Below are 23714 nucleotides of genomic sequence, written 5' to 3' on the forward strand. Positions count from 1 at the left end.
CAGGAAGTGAATAGACAAAGCCAGAATGTAGGATGTTCTACAGGACAAATGACCCGGTTTCCTCGACAAGTCAATGACATAAAGAACTGTTTATGTCAGTTCCAGATGAAAGAAGACTTAGTAGTACATAACAACCAAATGTCAAATGTGAACTCTTTCAGATCCTTAACTGAATAAGCCAACTGTAAAAATAGATGATTTTTTCAGACAATCAGGAAAATTTGAAGATGGCCTGGGTGTTGATCCAAGGATTAATGAATAACTTAGGTGGGTATTATAATGGTATTGTGGTTATGTAACCAAGTGTCCATATATAGAGATATGTATTAAAGTATGTAAGGGGGGGCTTCCCTGGTGGCACGGCGGTTGAGAATCTGCCTGCCAATGCAGGGGACACGGGTTTGAGCCCTGGTCGGGGAAGATCCCACATGCCACGGAGCAACTAAGCCCGTAAGGCCACAACTAAAGAAAGCCCACGCGCAGCAACGAAAACCCAACGCAGCCATAAATAAATAAATTAAAAAAAAAAAAAAAGTATGTAAGGGGATAAAAGGACGTGATGTTGTCTTTGTTCACAGATGGCATGACTGTCTTTGTAGAAAATCTGAAAGCATGATACCAGAAAACTTGTGGCGTTAATAAGTGATTATAGCAAGGTTGCAAAAGACAAGGTTAATATATAAAAGTCAATTGTGGGACTTCCCTGGTGGTGCAGTGGTTAAGACTCTGTGCTCCCAATGCAGGGGGCCTGGGTTTGATCCCTGGTCAGGGAACTAGATCCCACATGCATGCCACAACTAAGAAGCCCACGAGCCACAACTACGAAGCCCACCAGCTACAACTAAGGAGCCCGCCAGCCACGACTAAGGAGCACATGTGCTACAACTAAGAAGATGGCAAGCTGCAGCTAGGAAGCCTGCAAGCTGCAACTAAGGAGCCCACCTGCTGCAACTAAGACCTGGTGCCACCAAATAAATAAATAAAATAAATATAAAAATAATAAAATAAAATATTATATAGCAGAAACTAACATACCATTGTAAAGCAATTATACTCCAATAAAGATGTTTAATAAATAAATAAACAAATAAAATAAAAGTCAGCTGCTTTCCAATTCACCAGCAACAAACAAGTGGAATTTGAATTAAAAACACAATACCATTTACATTAGCACTCCCCAAAATGAAATACTTAGGTATAAATCTAACAAAATATGTACAAGATCTACATGAGGAAAGCTACAAAACTCTGATGAATGAAATCAAAGAACTAAATAAATGGAGAGATAGTCCATACTCATGGATAGGAAGACTCAATATTGTCAAGATGTTAGTTCTTCCCAACCTGAGCTATAGATTCAATGCAGTCCTAATCAAAACCCCAGCAAGGGGCTTCCCTGGTGGCGCAGTGGTTGAGAGTCCGCCTGCTGATGCAGGGGACGCGGGTTCGTGCCCCGGACCGGGAGGATCCCACATGCCGCGGAGCGGCTGGGCCCGTGAGCCATGGCCGCTGGGCCTGCGCGTCCGGAGCCTGTGCCCCGCAACGGGAGAGGCCACAACAGTGAGAGGCCCGCATACCGCAAAAAAAAAAAAAAAAAAAAAAAAACCCCAGCAAGTTGTTTTGTGGATCTCCACACACTGATTCTAAAGTTTACATGGGGGCTTCCCTGGTGGCGCAGTGGTTGGGAATCTGCCTGCCAATGCAGAAGACACAGATTCGGGCTCTGGTCCGGGAGGATCCCACATGCCGCGGAGCAGCTAGGCCTGTGCGCCACAGCTGCTGAGCCTGCGCTCTGGAGTCCGCGATCCACAACTACTGAAGACCTTGCACCTGGAGCCTGTGCTCTGCAACAGGGGAGGCCACCGCAATGAGAAGCCCGCGCACCACGGTGAAGAGTGGCTCCCGCTCGCGGCAACTAATGACAGCCTGCGCAGAGCAACGAAAACCCAACTCAGCCAAAAATAAATTTAAAAAAATAATAATAAAAATAAAGTTTACATGGAGGCACACCCAGCTAACTCAGTCGGTGGAGCATGAGACTCTTAAAATTTACATGGAGAGACAAAATACCCAGAATAGCCAACATGATATTGAAGGAGAAGAGCAAAGCTGGTACACTAACACTACCTGACTTAGCCACAGTAATCAAGACAGTGTGGTACTGGTGAAAGAATAGGCAAATAGATCAGTGGAACAGAACAGAGACCCATATAAATATAGTCAATTGATCTTTGACAAAGGAGCAAAGGCAGTACAATGGAGCAAAGATAGTCTCCTCAACAAACGGTGCTGGGATAACTAGACATCCACATGCAAAAAATGAACCTAGACCTAGACCTTACACCCTTCATAAAAATCAACTCAAAATGGAGCATCAACTTCCAAGTAAAATGCAAAACTGTAAAACTCCTAGAAGGCAACGGGGAAACCAAGATGACCTTGGGTATGGCAATGACTTTTTAGATACAACACCAAAGGCACATTCCTTGAAAGAAATAATTAATAAGCTAGATTTCACTAAAATTAAATCTTCTGTTCTACAAAAGGCAATGTCAAGAAAATAATAAGACAAGCCACAGACTGGGCGAAAATATTTGCAAAAGACACATCTGAGGGAATTCCCTGGTGGTCCAGTGGTTAGGACTCGGCACTTTCACTGCCAGGGACCAGGTTCAATCCCTGGTCAGAGAACTAAGATCCCGCAAGCCACATGGCATGGCCAAAAATAAATAAATAAAATAAAATAAAATAATTATTTAAAAAAAGACACATCTGGGCTTCCCTGGTGGCGCAGTGGTCGAGAGTCCGCCTGCCGACGCAGGGGACACGGGTTCGTGCCCTGGTCCGGGAAGATCCCACATGCCGCGGAGCGGCTGGGCCCGTGAGCCATGGCCGCTGAGCCTGCGCGTCCAGAGCCTGTGCTCCACAACGGGAGAGGCCACAAGAGTGAGAGGCCCGCGTACCGCAAAAAAAAAATAGACACATCTGATAAAAGATTGTTACCCAAGATATCCAAAGAACTCTTAAAACTCAACAGTAAGAAAACAAAGAGTCTGATTAAAAAATGGGACAAAGACCTTAACAGACACCTCACCAAAGAAAGATATACAAAGAAGATATACAGATGGCAAATAAGCATCTGAAGAGATGTTTCACATCATATGTCATCAGGGAAATGTGAATTAAAACAATGGTGAGATACCAATATACACCTATTAGAATTGTCAAAATCTGGAACACCGATAACACCAAATGCTGCTGAGGATGTGGAGCAACAGGAATTCTCATTCGTTGCTGGTGGGAATACAAAATTGTACAGCCACTTTGGAAAGCCGTTTGGTGGTTTCTTACAAAACTGAACATACTCTTACCATATGATCCAGCAGTTGTGCTCTTTGGTATTTAGCCAAAGGAGTCGAAAACGTACATCTACATAAAAACCTGCACAAGGATGTTTATAGCAGCTCTATTCATAACTGCCCAAACTTGGAAGCAACCAAGATGATCCTCAATAGGTGAATGGATTAATAAACTGTGGTACATATAGACAATGGAATATTATTCAGCACTAGTAAAAAATGAGCTAGGAAGCAATGAAAAGACATGGAGAAAATTTAAATGCATATTACTAAGTAAAAGAAGCCCATCTGAAAAGCCTACATATTGTATTATTCCAGGTATGTGAAATTCTGGAAAAGGCAAAACTATGGAGACAGTAAAAAGATGAGTGGTTGCCAGGAGTTGGGGGTGGGGGTGGGGGTGCGGCAGAGGGAATGAATAAATGAAACAGAGACTTTTTAGGGTAGTGAAACTACTCTATGATACTATAATGATGGATGGCTATGTCATTATACATTTGTCCAGACTCATAGACTACAGTGTACAACGTGGAGCGTGAACTCTAAGGCAAACTATGGATTTTGGAGGATTATGTGTCCAAGTAGGTTCACCAATTGTAACAAACATACCACTCTTGTGGGGGCTGTTAATAATGGGGGAGGCTATGTATGCTTGTGGGGAGGAAGCATGCGGAAAATCCCTGTATCTTTCTCTTAATTTTGCTGCGAATCTAAAACTGCTCTTAAAAAATAGTCTGAAAGAAAAAAAAAAAAAAGATGCTATTTCAACTTTCCCTTTCCCATAGAATGGACTCTTGTCTTTTTGTATTTGCTTTGGGGGCAGGTGGCTGGGGTGGGAAGGGTGGGAAAGGGAGACCAGAAAGAGGCGGTCGCTCTGCTCACCGCTTGGCTTCCTCCAGCCGGCACAGGTACTCATAGGCGACGTTCTGCCGCCTCTGCTCATCCATTTCCTCAGCTGTGAGGCGTTCATCTGAGGAACCAAGGAGGGGAGCATTAGACAGAGGGCTGTAGCAAGCTTCTTCTTAACAGACTTTCCAAGGCAACTCTGCTCGGAAACCGGAGGCATCTCCCACATGTCTGTCCCCCTAGTCCCAGGACACTGGCTCCAATCTTCTCTCCCATCCAGTAAAGCTTTCCTAGTCAGCATCCTGTTAAAGGGAGGCCTCCCCACCCTTTAAGAGGGGATCCTTCCTGTATTGGAGGCATTCCTTCCCTTTCCCCTCTAGCCATCTTCCTGACCTCCCCCTTCCAAAACCTACTTCACTGCGCTTCCCTCAGTACCTCCTAGTAGGAATGTCCAGATCCCTCCTTGGCTGGGAACTTAGCTCCTCATTTTATCCCTAATTAGATTCTGAGTTCTCCAAGAACTGTACTTGTGTCATCCTCCTCAGATACTCTCCCAGAGGCTAGGTTAACAGGACTAACTAGAACTCATCATTCAGCAGCCATTCATTCATTCAATACCTCCTATATGTCAGGCACTGGACTAGTGGACCCCTACTCTCAAGAAGTACAAAGATTACTATTAGAAGAGAAAAACATGTAAGTAAAAAACTTCAACCTGATGTGAGAAGTGCGATCATAGTTCATGAATAGTCTATGGACATAGATAAAGAGAACGGACATGTGGACACAGGGCGGGAAGGGGAAGGTGGGACAAACTGGGAGAGTACGATGGACATATATACACTACCATGTGTAAAATAGATAGCTAGTGGGGACAAGGTATAAAGCACAGGAAGCTCAGCTCGGTGCTCTGTGATGACCTAGATGGGTGGGATGTCGGCGGGGGGTGGGGGGGGCGGGGGGTGGGGGGAGGTCCAAGAGGGAGGGGATATAGGTATACATATAGCTGATTCATTTCATCGTACAGCAGAAACTAACACAACACTGTAAAGCAATTATACTCCAATAAATAAATAAAAATAGTCTATGGAAGCAGCAGAGGAAGCAAAGGATTCTACCTGTGAGTAGAATCTTAAAGAATGAACAGGCAGAAAGGGAGAAAAGGCAGTTCAACAGAGGGAACCATGTGAAAAAAAGCCACTCACTTGGGTTTAAGTGGAAGGACAGAGAATTTTAAAAGATCACAAAGGTGTATTTACTCTCCCTTTTGGTATAGGTCACCTGAGGAGTAAAACAGTCTCCAAGCTAAATAAAATGCAGACAATCTCTGACTCCCAAACTCAAGAACAGGAAATCCCTGAAATGAGACAGCATTCATATTCTGCCTTAGCCACAGCCTCCTTTAATCCTTTTCCCCCCTCTTCTCCCCTATCTCTCTAGTCTCCTTAGGGAAGACAATACAAAAGCTGACAAAATGAGAGAAAGCTACACACATACACCAAGAAAATAAAGTCAGAGAGCTTGAAAACAGAGACAGAGCTTAGCAAATGTCTTTGACTCAGCACTTAATGTTGTTCCAACTCCTTCTCTCTTTTCATTATGTTGCATATCCTGCAATATGATTGGGGCAGGGGCAGGGCTTCTTTGAATTGTCAGTTAAGCAAGTTAAAACACACACACAAACACACACACACCCCTCCATGTTCAAATTGGAAAGCACTGGCCAATCGCAGGAAATCCATCAGTTCTTCTGAGGGGGGTGTACAAGAAACAAGTTTTGGTTGCTAAGCATGGAAAATAAACCAGTAAGTGAGTGACATCACTTCAGAGTTATGAATTGAGGACTGTGAGAGATGGGCGGGACTTTGTACATACACACAGAGTCTTAAAAAAAAAAAATCAGTTTTCCTGTCCTTTTCAGATCTGGAACTAGCTTTCCTTCAACAGATAGGTGGACGTGGACTTCGCTTTTTGAATCCTAATGGAGAGCAAGGGAAAGGAGTAGATTTTGCTTTTCTTTCAGAAGGTCAGATGGAAACCTTTCCGCGGTCCCATTTTTCGGACCCCAGTCTCTCTTTGTAAAGCAGTGTTTTTGAAAGTGTGGTACTTGGACTACCCGCATCACAATTATGTGGGGTGACGGAAGAAGCACAGCGGTGCTTGTTGTAAATGCAGATTATGGGCCCAAGTCGAGACCTATAGTTGCTAAAGCTCTGGGATAGGATTCAGGAATCTGCATTTTAAATTAGCTCCCCGGGTAATTCCGACACCGTAAAGTTTGAGAGGCATTGTCTCAAAGAAGCATCAAAAAGTCAAGGAAGCCCCCGCAGGCCTTTTTAGGCGTCCCGTCCCCTGGTAGCGCTTGGCAAGTATGGTAGCCAAGAGTAACTGCCGAATTTTTAAGGGGCCATCCAGACCACCTACATTCTCCCAGCCCAGAATTTGGGAATAAGTGAGAAAACTGTTTGTAAGCTTTGAAGCGCGACACAGAAGTCGGAGCGTTTCGCAGCTCACAGGTTTACTCCCGCCCGCAGGAGTCCGGACTGAGTGCTCCCTCCCCACTGAGCACAGTTCGGCCGCCCCTTGCTTGGTTGGCCCTGCGCCCAACCCCAGCCCCAACCTCTCCCAGGACCGCCGAGTCCCCGACCAGTGGCATCACTGCCGGACCCTTCTCGGCCCCTTCTGACACTCACAGGTCGCCCGGGACGGGCCCGTTCCTCTCCCCTCCATGTTTCTCCTTCTTCCAGGTTTGAATCTCCCGCCGCCCGGCCACCGCCCCTCATCGTAGCCACAGGCAGACAGGACACTTCCTGTCTGTGCCGCAGGGGCCTCTGGGATTTGTAGTTCCAGGCTTGGGAGGTGCGCCGCCAGATGGGACGAAGGGTACCGTCCAAGACGCGGAGGGGCGCTCCCGGAGGGGAGCTCCCGTTCCTGTGGTATTTTGGGTCGCTGTTTCTCCAGGGCTCCTTCGCTGTTAAACCGTCTTATTTGAAGTAGCCCCTGCGCCCACCCCTGCCTCTATCATTTTTCCCTGGTATTCCCATTAACCCCCCCACACACACTTCCTATAGTGTTCTTTGGTCCCTTTAACTTGAGGGCCTACTATATATATATATATATATATATATATATATATATATATATATATATATATATATATATATATATATATATAAAATGGAATATTAGCCATAAAAAGGAATAAAATATTGCCATTTGTAGCAATGTGGATGGACCTAGAGAATATTATGTTTAGTGAAACCAGACAGAGAAAGGCAAATACTACATGGTATCACTTATACATGGAATCTAAAAAATAATACAACTGAATGTATATACAAAACAGAAAAAGACTCACAGACATAGAAAACAAACTTGTGGTTACCAAAGGGGAGAGGGAGGCAGAGAGGGACAAATTAGGGGTATGAGATGAACAAACTACATAAAATAGAGAAGCAATGAGGATTTACTGTATAGCACAGGGAATTATATCCAATATCTTGTAATAACCTGTAATAGGATATAATCTGCAAAAGCACTGCATCACTATGCTGTACACCTGAAACTAACACAATATTGTAAATCAACGATACTCAATTAAAAAAAATTCAAAAGACTGGATGAAATTTTTGAGGAAGAGCATGTAAAATAAGAAATGAGCAAAGGGGCAGAGTGTTGGGGAACACTAGCATTTAAGAGGTGGACAGAGGGCAAGCAAAGGAGATGGAGAAGGAGTTGTCAGCACAGGAGGACAGCCAGGACACAGTGGGTCGTGGAACCAAGTGAGGAGAGAGTTGCAAGGATATATCAGATACAGCAGGGAATCAAACAAGAAAAATGATTCAGAAATGATCACTAGATCATTGAGAGGTCATTGGAACCTTGGTGAGAACGGTTTCAGTCCCTGCTCCCTCCCCAAATCCTCCTCTCCCCTTAAGAGAGGCTACTCAGTGAACAACAGACTGAGCTGCATATTTGGCTCTGGCTATGCTGTGGTAGCATCCTGAAGGCCCAGCCCATGGGCAGAAGCCGCAGGCTGCTAGGAGAGCCAGCCTCGGGCATGGGCACCATCTGTGGCACACAGCACCAGGCCTGCACGCAGCAGGCACTCAGCAGAGGCTACCTGGCAAATGCAGGTGAGCCCAAGTACTTCCTTATAATTTTGTTTCTGGCCATGGCCTCTACTTAAAAGAGGCCTTTCTCCCAGATAAATGAGGACATTTGCTTTCTGATGCAGGCCACCCTTGGTGAGTTAGGGCAGTAGGTGCCTGTTGTCCTGGGGCCTGCTGTCCTCTCATTAAGCAGAACCTGGAGGTTGCAGATCAGTGGAGCTGGAAAAAGGAGTTCCGGGGCCAGAGAGGCTCTTCTGATCTCCAGGCCCTTCCTGACCATCAACCTTTCACCCTGTTTCCAAATGTGAAACTACCACACAGAAGCACAGTGTATAAGTGTGTGTGTTCGTGTGTGTATGTGTGAAAGGGTTCACTTCTGGGACAACCCAAGCCTCATTAAAGCTCGCAATTACGGTTAGTGGAAGGGACCTTAGGCTAATTAGCCCAGAATCAGAAAATCTGGGCTCTAATCCTAGCTACATGAGTGCTCTGTGACCTCAGGCAAGTTACATCTGCTCTTCTGAGGTCCCTTCCTCTGTGAAATGAGGGAATGGGATAGACGATCTTTGAAGCTGTGACTAGTAACAAGCCCTTGATGCTTTGATTCTTGCCTGAAGTGAAGGATTGATGCGTGTGTCTGCAAGGGTGGGGAGAGGTGGGGCAGGAAGGGCAATGGAATCCAGGTATCTGTGCCCAAGCACCAGCAGGGTTCAGCACTAAGATAGGGCATTTGAGCTGTCAATCAAAGAATTCCCTAGGAGTGGAGGGAGGTACCTGGTTGTCTAGGAACCCCAGGGGCTCTGAGCTAAGAGATAAGGGAGGTAACCCTAGCCTGAGGGACCATTCCAGAAAGCCAGCTACAGAGGAGATCGAGGGAGGTAAGGCGTTTTGTGTCTGGGGCCCCAAGACCTTGTGGGGGCAGCCGGGAATGCCTCGGGAATGCGGGTCTCAAAGAGACAGGATTCCTGGCTGTTCTTAGGAGCAGGGGGAGTTTCTTTAAAAGGAAAATGTATCACCTCTGCCTGCTTCTCCTAAAGAAAAAAAAAGGGGAGAAGAAGAAGCAAATGGGAGGGGCTGAGAGCTCAGCTACTGGATCTTTTCCACTCCTTTTCCTGTCTCTTGGGAGGAGAGTTCATGAAAAGGCTTTGCCTTTCTGGGGGAGAGATACTAATGGGAAACACATGCTGATGAGAGAAATGTATTTGGGTTTAAGAGTGCCCTGGAGACCAGAGCAGGATGTTGGGGGACTGAAACTAGCAAGCAGACAGAAAGCCAAGGAGGTAGGGGAGAAAGAGGTTCCCCTGGAGATAGGGAGTAAGCAGTAAATGGAGAGACAGTAGCCCTGCCCCTGGAAGTTGGCTCCTTGCCAATTCCATGGCCTATGCAGCTTTGTGCCACCAGTGCCTTGTGTGGCTCCCTCCCAGCACGCAGCAGGAGCTCACTGTTTGGTGAGCGGACTTGAACTATACCTTGAGATTAGACAGCAGGAGAACCTAGATATGAGTGGGTGTCTTTGGAGGCACAGGGTGAAGGAGATGGTGGAGAAGAGGCCATGTATGTGCTCTGTTTGTTCATCCATTCATTTATTCATTCAATAAACCATTTTTATTGTGGTAAAATCTATATATGTAATAATAATGTAATGATCTATAAAACTTTTTCATCTCATTCAATAAGCATATATTGAGAATCTATGTGCCAGACCCTTCAAGTTGCTCCAAATCTAGTAGGGGAGATAGACAAGAAAGTCAATAACCCTAAACCCGGTGTGATAAATGCCGTAAAGGACATAAGGTGCTATGGGGGTACAGAAGAGGGACCCAGTTGGTTGAGGGGAGGGGCTTTCTGAAGGAAGCTTGAAGTGAGTCTTGGAGGACGAAAAACTAGTCTGGACATTAGAGTGAGAGTTAATATGGTGTTCAACGGGTTAGATGAAGCAAAGTGAGATGTCAGAGAGAAATCCTTGACACCCTGAGGGTCACACCAGGGCAGAGGCAGAGCTGAATTGCCTAGAGGGATAGTGTTTCAGAGGAAGCCAAGGATGACATACTGACCCCTCTGCTCCCTATCGTCAGCACTATGTCTTCCCTCAACACTGAGGATACCGTGCAAGAGTCCTCGCCCTCGCCTTCAAGCTCCAAGAAGAAAAAGAAGAAAAGAAAGTGGCCACGGCAAGAGGCCAGAATCCAAGCCCTCACCGGGGCTGGCCACAGGGCCCTATTGGCTGGTCAGAATTATGAGGCCTTGACCAGCTTCCAGAGGGCCTTCCTCCTGGCTTCCAAGTCACCACAAACCAGGGACACCCCTGTTCTCCGGGCCTGTGCCTTCAATCTGGGGGCTGCCTACGTGGAGACTGGGGACCCAGCCAGAGGGCTTGAGCTGCTCCTACGAGCTCAACCTCAAGAGACAGCCCAGGGCGGGTGTCATGGCGACCAGTGTTTCAACGTGGCTTTGGCTTACCACGCCCTGGGCGACCTGCCTCAGGCTTTGGCCTGGTATCACAAGGCCCTGGGCCACTACCAGCCACTAGGTGACCAGGGGCAAGCCCAGGCAAAAATGGGAGCCTGCTACCAGGCTCTGGGACAGCCTGAGCTAGCAGCCCACTGCCTGCAGGAAGCGAGCCGGGCCTACGCCCAAGCAGGGCAACCCAGGGCTGCAGCCCTGACCCTGGGGGCTGCAGCGGGCTGTATGCTGAAGAGTGGGCAGCATGGGGTGGGTGATGTGGTGCAGGTGCTGGAGGAGAGCCGGAGGCTTGCTGAGAGGAGCACTGAGCGAGGACTGCTGGGTGAGGCCTTTGGGCAGAGAAGGTGCGGGATCTGGGGAGATTAAGGCTTGGTGATACTCTGAGAAGTGGGGTGGAAGCAGAGGCAATTCTGAGGACTGGGGGAACCCTGGGAGAGTGGGGCAGAGGCTGCAGCAGTACAGCTTCAGCTGCATCTGACCTGGCTACCACTGACCTTGGCCATGCCCTCTAGGGCAACTCTATAACGACCTAGGCGTGGGCTATTCCCAGCTCCAGCTGTTCCCGCTAGCAGCAGAGGCCTTCCAGCAAGCCCTGCCCCTGTGCCGGGGGCCAGGAGAGGAGGCCACGGTGCTAAGAAACCTTGGGATGGCCCACAATGCCCTCGGCAACTATCAGGAAGCCCGGGAGTTTCACCAGAAGGCTGCCGACACACACGGTGGGTACCAGGGGCTGGGGAATGGGATTGGGGCCAAGGGACTAAGAAGGGGTTCCAGCTGGGGCCCAGAGGCTGAAGAGTAGATGGACGTTTAGAACTAATTATGGGACTGGGAAGTCCAGGACAGGGGAGTGAGGGGGTGCAGGGGATGCAGGAGATGGGATAGCCAGACAGGACAGAGGGTTATGGGCCCAGAGGCTGAGGCCTGGGGTTGGGAAGGCAACAATGGGCAGAGGGAAGAGCCCTGGCTGGTAGAGGAGGCCTGAAGTGGAGCCAGTGCTTGCTCTAAATGATTGTGTGACATTTAGCGAGTCATTTTTGCTTTCTGAGCTTCAGCTTCTACATGTATAAAAATGGAGCTATTAATACGTGCCTTGCCTGACGCCCTGGATTTATACGTGGCTCAAACTAGCATAGGGGAGGCATTCAGGCCAAAGCTCAGGACTGAGGAGAGGCTGGGTTTCAAGCGTTCAGGCCTTTGTGGTGCATCTGGAGGTGTGCCAGGGTTGAGAACAAGGACTCCTGGCAACCCTCCCTTTGTCTTTGGGGGTAGGGTCCTGATGCCCCAGCAGCCAAAGTCCTCTCTTAATATGGGGCGGGCTCTATCACCAGGCTCTGTGGGGCAGCGGTGGGAGCAGGGCCGGAGCTTTGGAAGCCTGGCATTTGCACTGAGCCAGCTGGGAGACCACAAGGCTGCCAGAGACAACTATCTACATGCTCTGCAGGCTGCCCGGGACACTGGTGAGGGTGAGGGGGGTTTGCAGGTGGCTTGGGGTGGGACAAAGGCTGAGAATCCTTGGGGCTGGTGGGGAGGCAGATAGGGGGACTGGGGGTGGGGAGTACCTCTGGAGGGGTAGGGAGCTGTGGGAGGACCTCTCAGGCTGTCTTCCCCAGGGGACGTGAAGGGGCAATGGCAGGCCTGTGAGGGTCTGGGGGCTGCTGCAGCCAGACTGGGGCAGCATGACCAGGCTTTGAAGTACTATAAGGAAGCGCTGGCCCGGTGTCAGGTGAGACCCTCCATCCCAGAATCTAACTCTTCCCCAGTATCCCTCCAGCTGCTCTCCTGCTATCCTTTCTCTGGCTGATATTCATTCCCTCGTCCAACGTGCATTGAGCACATTGTGTGCTAGGTCCTGGGACACTCTTGAGAGGAAGAGTCCATCTCTGTCCACAATTCTGGGCAGGTGGTGGCAGGACCCTGGCAAAGGCATGGGGATGGGCTAGAAAAGAGGGGAGACAAAGTCCCCTTCCCTCCCCCTTTCCTCCCCCTTCCCTGTTTCTTTCTTCCCCAATCCCCAGAGGACCACAAAGCCCAGGCTTCCTCCATTACTCCATTATCCACTCTCTCCCCAGAAGGAGCCAGATTCTGTGCGAGAGCGGCTGGTGGCCAAGCTGACAGACGCCATAAGGACCCACTTGGCCCGGGGTGGGCTGCTCCCAACCCACACCCTGGTGAGATGACACCTGAAACAAGGAGCGGGGGGTGGGGAGAGGTTACCCAGAGAAAGGGGTGGTGGTGAGCAGAGCTGATGTCCTCAGGGCTGCTGCTGCCCTTGACTGCTCACCTGTGTTCATCGGCCCTGGGGCCTGCATATGGGACATATATCACTTTCCAGAGGCCACCTGGGGATGGGGAGGTGGGTGGGGGATTGTGGCACGTCTCCAACACTAGCGCTGTGCCAGGGCCTTGGCTGAGTGGTAAGTAGCTCAGCGGGTGAAAGCCAAGGGGTGTCTTCAAAGATACTGAGCAAAAAATCTGTGAGCAGGTGGAAAGGTTTGTCCTTGGCTGCAGTTCCCCAAAGGGCCACAGGATGGCAGTAGTGCTCCAAGGACGTTCCTCTCTCCCCTCCCTCCTTCGCTGGGGGGCATTTCTCTGTGGGTTTCTAGCCGTGCCCCTCCTTCTCTGACCCCTCCTCCCCCTCTCACTACCTCCCAGCCTCTCTCAACAGGTCAGCGTCTCTCCAGCTGCCTCCTCCCTCACACTCTGAGATTTCTCAGGCAACCTCCTACGCCAGGAATTGAAATTATACTTTACTATTTGTAATATTTATTTACTAGGTTTTATGTTCTGTCTTATTTGAAAGACTAGGACACCATATTTATAATTTGCAAGTAAAATTAAATGAGCCTGGTATAAGCAGAGGACTGGATTGGGGGTCAGAAGACCTGGGTTCCATCTGAAGTTGGCCACCGACTTTGTGTGACTTTGTCCCGGAGGCCCCAGGCAGGATGAGGTGGTCATTAAGCTCTGGCCAGTTCTGACAGTCCATGAGCCCCGAGTTCTAACTTGAGAGTTACTAGCAGGGACCTTAACACAACAAAGGGCCTTGCTCTGTAATTTCATCCTCAGACACAAGGCACAGCCCAGCTGTCTCTAGCACTTCTCTGTCCCTCTGGGGCCATTGTGTGTGGAGAGAACATACATGCACACCACAACCACTGCTGGGGTGGCCATTTTTCTCAAACTGATTCCCTTTACTCCCCTTCATTCCCAGACCTCAGCTCCAGGGGGGCCCCAGGCTCCAGGTGGGGCCTGCCCCGTGGTGGGGACCCCAGCCAGGGTGGGAAAAGGTACAGCAGGAGTGCGGTACAGGTGAGTGAGTAGGGCAGGCAGGAACAGAGCTTCAGGTGTGGGTATGGCCTCTGGAGGGTGTTGGGAGGTGTCATAGCCTGGCAGTGGCCGGTGGGATCTGGGGAGGGGGGGATCTGGCCGGAGTGCCACTCTGCCCCCTGTTCCCTGCCCCTACAGATCTTCCGATAGGTGGGAAGATGAGTTAGAGGAGGGCCACGAGGGGAAAGAGGAAGAGTCGGCGAATGTTCTCACGACGTCTTGGACACCAAGACTGGAGCGTGAGTCTAAGTAGGCTGTTTCCAGCTGTGCATCGCCTTCCCCCAAATGGGAGACTCTCATTTCCTTTATCCCCATGCCCCACTCTGTCACTTCCCTGCCTCAGGTCTGATACTGAGGCTGCACCCCACACACATTATATTCCCAACCCCAGGACCAGCCCTCCCCACTTTCTGCTTGTCTCTCAAGGCACTGGCCCATTTCCCCTAAACCCTCTCCTGAATCGCCTCTTCCTCCCTGCTTCCGAGGCTTTCCTAACATCTAGAACTTTGTATCTTAGGGCACCAAGGCTTTCACACCTACTACATGTCAGGCACTGGATGCTTTTCTTACCTTAACTTGCTGTTTACTAATCTCTTCCCCAAGGGCTTGGCACTCTGAGGACAGAGTTCCTTGCTACTTGGTGACTTGAATTCACTGATGTCTTCTTTTCAGCGTGTTTTCTTCCAGGCATCAGTGACACTGGTGAATCATCCCCAACTTTAGTCGGCCCAGGTTTGCCAAGCACCTGCCCTGTACAGGTGTCTCCTCTGTGTACAGTGACCAGTACATCCCCTGATACCCACCCTCCTTGTTCTTCTCCCAAAGATGTCTCGTTCCCACCATGATGGTTCTTGGTACAGAGAGGCCTGTGATGAATGTGTTTGGTCCTCTCCATTCAGGTCCAAGACCCAGGGCCAATCTCTCACTTGGAGGCCAAGGCCCCCTCAGAATGGAGAATCCTGGCCTTCCGGTCACCAACGGCCCCCACAGCAAGAGGTGGGTCCCTGCGGGAAGGGAAGAGGCCTGGAGAATGGATAAAAGAAGTAGGAGAGGGTGTGGCTTTGGATGACTTTAATGGAACATGAAGTTGGGGGAAGATGTGGTCTGGTGCTTAGGGATATGGTGCTTTGAGCCTCTTTGTCTTTGCCCTTTAGCAATCTGAAGAACCCTCACCCGGCTCTGGAGGCCCAGGGTGTCCCCTGCCTCCTGCACAGCCTGAGTGTAGCCCTCAGCGAAAGGGAGAGTTCTGCTGAACTGGGGGACAGGCGGCTTAAGCCTACTCCCTCCTGCCCTGGAGCCTGCGAGCAGAGGTAAGGGTCAGAGAGCGTAACAGAAACGGGAGCCAGGGCAAGCTGCCTTCTGTTTGCTCCCTAGTCACTCCCATTGGCAAGCCCCTCTCTGCCTCCTTCAGGTCATCCAAACAGCCCAGGGAACCCCCCAGCAGGAACCCTCAGAGGAGATCCACTGAGTCTGGCTTCTGCATGATCATGTGACCCTCCCCTGCTGGCCACAGCATGGCCCCTGCAGTACCTCCTCAACATACACACTTCAGGGGCTTCTGGGGCTGAGCCCCTTCCCAGTCATTCCCAGTGAGCACTGTATGGACACAGAATACAATGTCAGAAAGTGGGATCCGGAGCAGGCTGGACAAAGGCTTTGCAGTCTCAGCACTGAGGCAGTCTGTGTGCTCCTCGTTGGGAGTTTTGGACTCAATAAGCAAAAGAAAAATGGAAAACGGTTGGTGAATTTCCCCCCTTTCCTTCTGGATTCAAACCTCACAACTGCTAAGGCCCCTGCCAGTTCTTAAAACCATGACATCTTGGTTAAGAGGCCTTGGAGTCACTGACTCCATTTTCTCACATGAGAAATGGCGATCTAATGCTACAGAAGATACGCCTTAACCAACCAATGGATGCATTCCTCTTCCTCCAAGAAACATAGCAGATCCTGGATACAGGCCCCTCAGGCCTGTAGCAAAACTGCTACCAGCAGCTGCAACAACAGTATTATGTAACACTGATCACTTAGCACATGCCACACACTGTTCTAAGTGCTTCACAGGTGTCTTCTCCTTTAATCCTCACAGCAGATGAATCCCCTGTCACAGATGAGGAAAACAAGGCACAAAAGTTAACTGGTTTGCCACCCAGGTCACACAACTAGTAAGTGAAGCTGCGATTCAAACCTAGGCAGTGAGAAGCTTCTAGAATGCTGTGCAGTCAGTTCTACTCCCCCAGTTAAGCCATTGCTTACCGAGTTGGTTGTGTTTGATACCAAATGTGTTTATTCCAGTTGTGTTATTGTAATATGTAATTTAATTAAATTGATAAACTAAGAGTGTGAAAACAAGCAGTTTCTATGAAAACTAAATTGAATCCTTAGAAGACGTGATTCAGGTGACTCACCTTAAAAACTGCTGTTGAATCATTAATCATTAGAGAAATGCAAATCAAAACTACAATGAGATATCATCTCACACCAGTCAGAATGGCCATCATCAAAAAATCTAGAAACAATAAATGCTGGAGAGGGTGTGGAGAAAAGGGGACACTCTTGCACTGCTGGTGGGAATGTGAATTGGTTCAGCCACTGTGGAGAACAGTATGGAGGTTCCTTAAAAAACTACAAATAGAATTACCATATGACCCAGCAATCCCACTACTTGGCATATACCCTGAGAAAACCAAAATTCAAAAAGAGTCATGTACCAAAATGTTCATTGCAGCTCTATTTACAATAGCCAGGACATGGAAACAACCTAAGCGCCCATCATCGGATGAATGGATAAAGAAGATGTGGCACATATACACAATGGAATATTACTCAGCCTTAAAAAGAAATGAAATTGAGCTATTTGTAATGAGATGGATAGACCTAGAGTCTGTCATACAGAGTGAAGTAAGTCAGAAAGAAAAAGACAAATACCGTATGCTAACACATATATATGGAATTTAAGGGAAAAAAATGTCATGAAGAACCTAGGGGTAAGATAGGAATAAAGACACAGACCTACTGGAGAACGGACTTGAGGGTATGGGGAGGGGGAGGGGTGAGTTTTGACAGGGCGAGAGAGAGTCATGGACATATACACACTAACAAACGTAGTAAGGTAGATAGCTGGGGGGAAGCAGCCGCAAGGCACAGGGATATTAGCTCGGTGCTTTGTGACAGCCTGGAAGGGTGGGATGGGGAGAGTGGGAGGGAGGGAGACGCAAGAGGGAAGACATATGGGAACATGTGTGTATGTATAGCTGATTCACTTTGTTATAAAGCAGAAACTAACACACCATTGTAAAGCAATTATACCCCAATAAAGATGTTTAAAAAAAAAAAAAAAACTGCTGTTGAATTAGATATAAGCAGAGAGACTATTACAAATTGGGGGAAAATCATAAAAATCATAAAAATCTAGATGAATTTTGCACTCAGTTTGCTTCAAATATACAATAAATTTTTTTCCACCTTAAGGACACAGACTGCAAATTGCAGGTGATATGTAAGTGGTGAAGTTTATGAGATAAAGAAGATGGAGAACTACAATCTTTGGCCCTATCCTCAGAGACAAGACCCTGGTCACACTTTGACAGATGGCAAATGAATGGGTTTTTTTGGCCGTGCCATGCGGCTTGTGGGATCTTAGTTCCCCCACCAGGGATTGAACCCTGGCCTTCGGCAGGGAAAGCGTGGAGTCCTAACCACTGGACCGCTGGTGAATTCCCTGTATTTTTTGTTTTAAGTTGAAATAAGATCATCTACTCCCAGTCATGTCAGATAAGAGCATGTACTGTACTGTGAATTACTTCACAATGAAATTTTGAGGATGCATTAAAATATTTGTAGAGGACCTACTATGTTCCAGGCACAGAACTAGGTGCAGGGGACACAGCTGTTAATCTTCCTTATCTAAATGGAGCTTATTATCTTGTCAGGCATTCAAGATGTCTTGACTGGGATGCAGATTCACTGACTGTAACAAAAACCAATATAACATTGCCTTTAAATAGAGAAGAATGGATTTTGAGGGACAAGTAGCAGCATCTGTCACACGAGAGTATTGCTACTGGGTCAGGCCAACCCAATATCAACCATCATTGGTTCTACCATTTCATAGCTATATTATCTTAGGAAAATTACTTGACTCCTCTCTGCTACTCAATTTCTCATCTCTAACATGAGGATAAAAATACATCATAGGATGGACAGGATTAAATTAGATAATATGTGTAAAGCATCTGGAACTCAGTAGGTGCTCAATCCACATGCCCTTCTTGAACTGGTTTTGAAGGTATTTCCCAAAGCAAACTCCAGAATCTGAAAGGCAGCAAGGTGGACTAGGGAACTTGGGCACTGCCTTCCTGAGGATAGCTCTCATTTGGCTGTTTCATAAATTGTGAGTGTGTGTGTCATAATTTTATAGTTATGTCTCATCAGAATGAAGTCAGCAATTGACAACCCTTTAGTTACATAGTTCTGCATTTGGAGAGGCATTTCAGCATAGAATAATGCTTAAGACTACATACCCTAGGGGCTTCCCTGGTGGTGCAGTGGTTAAGAATCCGCCTGCCAATGCAGGGGACACGGGTTCGAGCCCTGGTCCGGGAAGATCCCACATGCCTGCCGCGGAACAACTAAGCCTGTACGTCACAACTACTGAGCCTGTGCTCTAGAGCCCACGAGCCACAACTACTGAGCCCAGGCGCCACAACTACTGAAGCCTGTGCACCTAGAGCCCATGCTCTGCAACAAGAGAAGCCAATGCAATGAGAAGCCCGTGCACCGCAACGAAGAGTAGTCCCCGCGCGCCGCAACTAGAGAAAGCCCATGCACAGCAACGAAGACCCAACACAGACAAAAATAAATAAGTTCATTAACTTAAAAAATAAATAAAAATAAAAACACTGAAAAGCACTGCATACACAGCAGCCCTTTAAAAAAAAAAGACTACATACTCTAGGTCAAGCTGCTTGGATCCTAGCTCCACTGACAGCTATCACTGTATCATTGGACATGTCATTCAACATCTTTGAGCCTCAGTTTTCTCATCTGTAAAATCGGGATAATAACAGAGTTGTGAGGATGAAATGAGATGATTCATGTCAGCACTGGGCACATAAACTCAAAATGTTATCTATGTCAAAGAAGCATGCTTCACATTGTGTTTTAGAAACGAATCTTCAGAATTACCAAATTAATTTTCTCAAGTAGGCCTGTAGGGAGTCTTGACTAGTATATAAAAGTGAAACTACTTATATACCAGTGAAGTTATAAAACAAAGTTAATGAGGTCTTGAATAAGATTATCCAATTGTAATGTAAACCCTACATTTCAATTTAGATGAGTAAACTCTATGAGTAAACCACAAACAAAGTCTGACAAAAACAATTTTCCACCGCAATCACAGTCTGATACATTCAATTTCCCACAACAAACATGTAAAACAAACATAGATGAAGGCCAAGGGTACAACCCATAGGAGATGTTAAACCTCTTATAATTAAAAAGGAGACTATCAGAGGAGTAGTTAAAAGCAGGAGGGGTTCTTGTTTTCTCAGTGAACTAGCCGGGAATGGAATTCACGATACAGAAAAAGAATATACTAGCATAAAAACAAGACCTTCAATCCTGTAATAAACCATAAAGGAAAACGGAAAAAACAAACAAACACAAAAACCCAAGACCTTCATTCCACCTGGATAATTATCTTTATCTTAATGCCTTAATGTAACTGGTCTGTTATTTCCCATACTTCTCTCTTAACCCGGCAGGAGTGTGCCTGCATTCTTAAAAGCTCTTGGGTTACAAGTTTAGTCTTCCTCTCCAGGTTTTTCTTGAAATATTACCGTGACCTGGAGTCTAGGGTTTCAACTACATTTTTAATCTTGGCATACTCAACCTATTTAAGGTTTATAATTTTCTATTTCCACAGCTATTACCCGATGAAGAGGAATAAGTATTATGTATGATCAGGGAAGTACAGCGTGCTCTCCTGGTAAACAGAGATAGGGGAAGCTAATTTGGTGGGGAGAGGGGTACTAAGTTATATGAAATGCTTAGCAGTGTGAATAAGAACATTAATTTATTCAGCCCTATGTACCAGGCGCTGTCGACGACTTTGCCTGGATTACCACCAGATGAAGTATGTACTCGTATCCCCATTTTATAGATAGGAGACTGAAACCTGGAGAGCCAAGTTCACTCAGCCACTAAGTGGTCGGGGAGGAACCCGGGCTAACTGCTATGCTATACAGCTTCCTGAAAGAGCTACGAAAAACAAGAATTATTATCAAAGGGCGGTTGGAAGCAAAGCACTTCGGGTCATCTGTGAGGCAATATGAAAATGCTCCCGCGAAGGGCTGGCATCTAGACAAGGCGCCCGGACGAGGTGGGGCCGGGGCGGGAGGGCGCTGTCGCGCATACCAACACACGGAGGAGCGGTGGAGTCCCACTACCGGTCCCGCCAGCCCCAGGACCACCTCCTTCAGGGGCGCGCGCGGCCCCGGCCTCTCGGGGGCGGGACGAGGGGCCGCGCATGCGCCAGGCGCGGCGGAGCGGGGCCGCGCGCTCTGAGAGCTGAATGTCCGGGCTGCGGGCGCTCCTGGGGCTCGGGCTGCTGGTTGCGGGCCCGCGCCTATCGCTCCTCAGAGTCCAGGCAGGCGCCTGTCGCGCGGGAGCCACCTGGTGGGGGCCGCAGCGGCTGATCTCGGGTGGCCGCGGGGACTCAGAGGTCATGGCGAGCTCAGCAGTGAAGTACCTGAGGTTGGACGGGCACGTGCTCTCTGGGCGGGCACGCTGGGAGCGGGACTTGGGTGGAAGCCCACCCCCCCCACCCAGGGGCGGGACCTGGGCCGCGCCGCCTGCGCGACGGAACACCTGAGGGAAGGGGACTCAGGCTGTGGGTTTCCTCAGCCAGGAGGAGGCCCAGGCCGTGGACCAGGAGCTGTTTAACGAGTACCAGTTCAGCGTGGACCAACTTATGGAGCTGGCCGGGCTGAGCTGTGCCACAGCCATTGCCAAGGTCAGTGGCACAACTCTCCACCTAAGGGGCAGTCACTGCGCAAGCCACCTGGCCTAGGCACGATGAAGTGGGAGGGACGGACAGGCCGAGACTGGGCTGTCACTGCCCGAAGCCCTTCTGAATCCCCTTTGACTCTGCCTTCAGGCATATCCTCCCACGTCCTTGTCCAGGAGCCCCCCTACTGTCCTGGTCATCTGTGGCCCCGGGAATAATGGAGGAGATGGCCTGGTCTGTGCTCGACACCTCAAACTCTTTGTGAGTATGTGGGGAAGGGCTGTCGGGGAGAGTATGAGGTTTCCAGGACCTGGGCTTGAATCACCCCTTTCCTTTCCTCATAGGGCTACCAGCCAACCATCTATTATCCTAAAAGGCCTAACAAGCCACTCTTCACTGCACTGGTGACCCAGTGCCAGAAAATGGACATCCCTTTCCTTGGTGAAATGCCCCCAGAGGTAGGTGGTTCCGGTTCACTGCCCTCCTCAGTACTGCTGCCTGTGTTCTGCTCTTCCCTCACCTTTCCAGACTGAGCTCATTTGCTTATCTTCCTCTCTAGAGGATTAACTCTTAGAGGGCAGGGATAGTGCCTGACACAGAAGACGCCTAAAGCATGCTATCTGAATGGAAGTGGTGTAAGAGCCTTCTCCATAAGGCGTGCTCCATGAGTTCCCAACACTACCTTCTCTTCAGCTTCATTTCCCCTTATCACCTTTTTTTTAAATTAATTAATTCATTCATTTATTTTTGGCTGCGTTGGGTCTTCGTTGCTGTGCGCAGGCTTTCTCTAGTTGCGGCGAGCGGGGGCTACTCTGTGTTGCAGTGCGCGGGCTTCTCGTTGCAGAGCACGGGTTCTAGGCGCGCGGGCTTCAGTAGTTGTGGCTCGTGGACTCTAGAGCGCAGGCTCAGTAGTTGTGGGGCACGGGCTTAGATGCTCCACGGCATGTGGGATCTTCCCGGACCAGGGCTCGAACCCGTGTCCCCTGCATTGGCAAGCGGATTCTTAACCACTGCGCCACCAGGGAAGCCCCACTCCTGTAACTCTGCAGCCAGTTCCTCTTCGCCTAGCTTGCAGTAAACACATCATCTGCGTCTCTTGGGAGCTGAGGTGACTGCCTCATCCTAAACCCTTTCTTCAGACGCTTCAGATCTTGGATTTAGGAGTGGAAGACTTGAGAACTTTTTAAAATTCCTTAACACATTTTACAGATGAAGAGACCGAGATGCAAGAGAAGGGAAGTGATTTGTGCAAAGTCACAGAACCAGATCATGGCAGAGCCAAGACCAGAACCTGTCCCTCCATACTCCAAGTCTCAGGCTGTCCTACACTGTAGCCTCCCCAATGGTTGGCAGGCACTCAGAACAGAAAATGTGACTGGACTCAGCTTGGCCTCAATCAGTGACCCACTTGCACTTAACTCTAGGCTTCAGAATGCCATCTGAACGAGATAAAATTATATTTGTGCCTATGTGAATGGTCTGTGGGTACAAAGGACAGCCCTCTCCTGTTAAGGGTTCTTTGTGCAGCTGCCGGCTCTGACATCCTTTCCTTTTTCTGCTCTACCACAGCCCACACTGATTGATGAACTATACGAGCTGGTGGTGGATGCCATCTTTGGCTTCAGCTTCAAGGGTGATGTTCGGGAGCCATTCCGCAGCATCCTGAGTGTCCTGAATGGACTCACTGTGCCCATTGCCAGCATCGACATTCCCTCAGGTGCTGGGTCCAAGGAGGTTGGGGGGGATTGGGGCCCTGCCCTGCCTTGAGGTAGGTACTAGGAGTCCTGGTTCTTGACTCAAGGTTCAGACCAAGTGTAGAGGCGCATACCACAGCCAGAGTAGGGCTGGGGAGCAAAGTTCAGGAATGCCCTTTACAGTGACTGTCAGAGACCACAGCCCAGGAGTACATGGACACGATTTCCTCAGGTGGGGACCCAGGGGGCTTCCCACTCTTTTAGGACTAGAGTAGAGCAAGGTGTGGAAGGGGACTGGACATCTGGTCTTTTCCGCTCTTTCTGAATACCACCTTCTTTTCAGGATGGGATGTGGAGAAGGGAAACTCTGGAGGGATCCAGCCAGACTTGCTTATCTCCCTGACGGCACCCAAAAAGTCTGCAAGCCAGTTTACTGGTCGCTACCACTACCTGGGGGGTCGTTTCGTGCCTCCTGCTCTGGAAAAGAAGTACCAGCTGAACCTGCCACCCTACCCTGACACCGAGTGTGTCTATCGTCTGCAGTGAGGGAAGGCGGGCGGGCATTCTTCCCAATAGATTTAGTTCCTCTCTCCCAGAACTGTGGAGTCCTGGGAGCTCTTCTGGCAATAAAGGTTAAGAGATGGCAGGAGCCAGAGAGCAACACTGGAGATGTGGTGCCCTCTCTCTGGGGGAACAGTATGCAAGAGGGGTTGCTATGACATTTGGGGGCAATGACAATTCACTTTCAGATGCTAAAAAAGGCTCCCAAGTGAGGTGTGCTGTCCTTTACACACACACAATTCTTATCGGGGATGCAGACAGGGAGCTGGGTGAGGTTCTCTGAACTTTCTCCTTCCACTTAACAGCACGGCAAGACTACAGGAAGTTAACAGAAGGAATTTCT

General features: G+C 48.8%; 3 protein-coding genes across 6 annotated transcripts in view; 2 read left to right on the plus strand and 1 right to left on the minus strand.

The window, feature by feature from the left end:
• Window positions 1–6968, minus strand: part of IQGAP3 (IQ motif containing GTPase activating protein 3) — a 40833-nt gene extending 33865 nt beyond the window's left edge. For all 4 annotated transcript variants that reach the window (XM_032606495.1, XM_032606477.1, XM_032606484.1 and 1 more), the window contains exons 1-2: window positions 6899–6968; window positions 4242–4329 (exon numbers count right to left, since the gene is read on the minus strand). In XM_032606495.1, coding sequence (XP_032462386.1) covers window positions 4242–4329; window positions 6899–6935 — 125 coding nt within the window. In that variant the 5' untranslated portion in view covers window positions 6936–6968. The remainder of the gene's footprint in view (window positions 1–4241; window positions 4330–6898) is intronic.
• Window positions 6969–9134: 2166 nt separating this feature from the next.
• TTC24 (tetratricopeptide repeat domain 24) lies at window positions 9135–15600 on the plus strand. Its single transcript, XM_032651736.1, has 11 exons — window positions 9135–9195; window positions 10393–11102; window positions 11293–11496; window positions 12109–12237; window positions 12391–12503; window positions 12850–12948; window positions 13992–14089; window positions 14246–14346; window positions 15007–15103; window positions 15262–15417; window positions 15519–15600. The coding sequence occupies exons 2-11, from the start codon at window positions 10397–10399 to the stop codon at window positions 15598–15600; spliced, it is 1785 nt and encodes a 594-aa protein (XP_032507627.1). The 5' UTR covers window positions 9135–9195; window positions 10393–10396.
• Window positions 15601–20629: 5029 nt separating this feature from the next.
• Window positions 20630–23687, plus strand: NAXE (NAD(P)HX epimerase). Its single transcript, XM_032607610.1, has 6 exons — window positions 20630–20863; window positions 21014–21122; window positions 21267–21377; window positions 21461–21574; window positions 22686–22833; window positions 23154–23687. The coding sequence occupies exons 1-6, from the start codon at window positions 20682–20684 to the stop codon at window positions 23354–23356; spliced, it is 867 nt and encodes a 288-aa protein (XP_032463501.1). The 5' UTR covers window positions 20630–20681; the 3' UTR covers window positions 23357–23687.
• Window positions 23688–23714: the final 27 nt, after the last annotated feature.

This window comes from Phocoena sinus, chromosome 1 (genome assembly GCF_008692025.1).
Source record: "Phocoena sinus isolate mPhoSin1 chromosome 1, mPhoSin1.pri, whole genome shotgun sequence".
Taxonomy (NCBI): Eukaryota; Metazoa; Chordata; class Mammalia; order Artiodactyla; family Phocoenidae; genus Phocoena; species Phocoena sinus.

Coding starts and splice junctions, on each gene's coding strand:
- TTC24 (XM_032651736.1), top strand. CDS start 10,397: ATGTCTTCCCTCAACACTGAGGATACCGTGCAAGAGTCCTCGCCCTCG. Junction 12,238..12,390: donor GCAGGCTGCCCGGGACACTG/GTGAGGGTGAGG, acceptor TGTCTTCCCCAG/GGGACGTGAAGGGGCAATGG. Junction 12,504..12,849: donor AAGCGCTGGCCCGGTGTCAG/GTGAGACCCTCC, acceptor CTCTCTCCCCAG/AAGGAGCCAGATTCTGTGCG.
- NAXE (XM_032607610.1), top strand. CDS start 20,682: ATGTCCGGGCTGCGGGCGCTCCTGGGGCTCGGGCTGCTGGTTGCGGGC. Junction 21,378..21,460: donor CTCGACACCTCAAACTCTTT/GTGAGTATGTGG, acceptor CTTTCCTCATAG/GGCTACCAGCCAACCATCTA. Junction 21,575..22,685: donor TTGGTGAAATGCCCCCAGAG/GTAGGTGGTTCC, acceptor GCTCTACCACAG/CCCACACTGATTGATGAACT.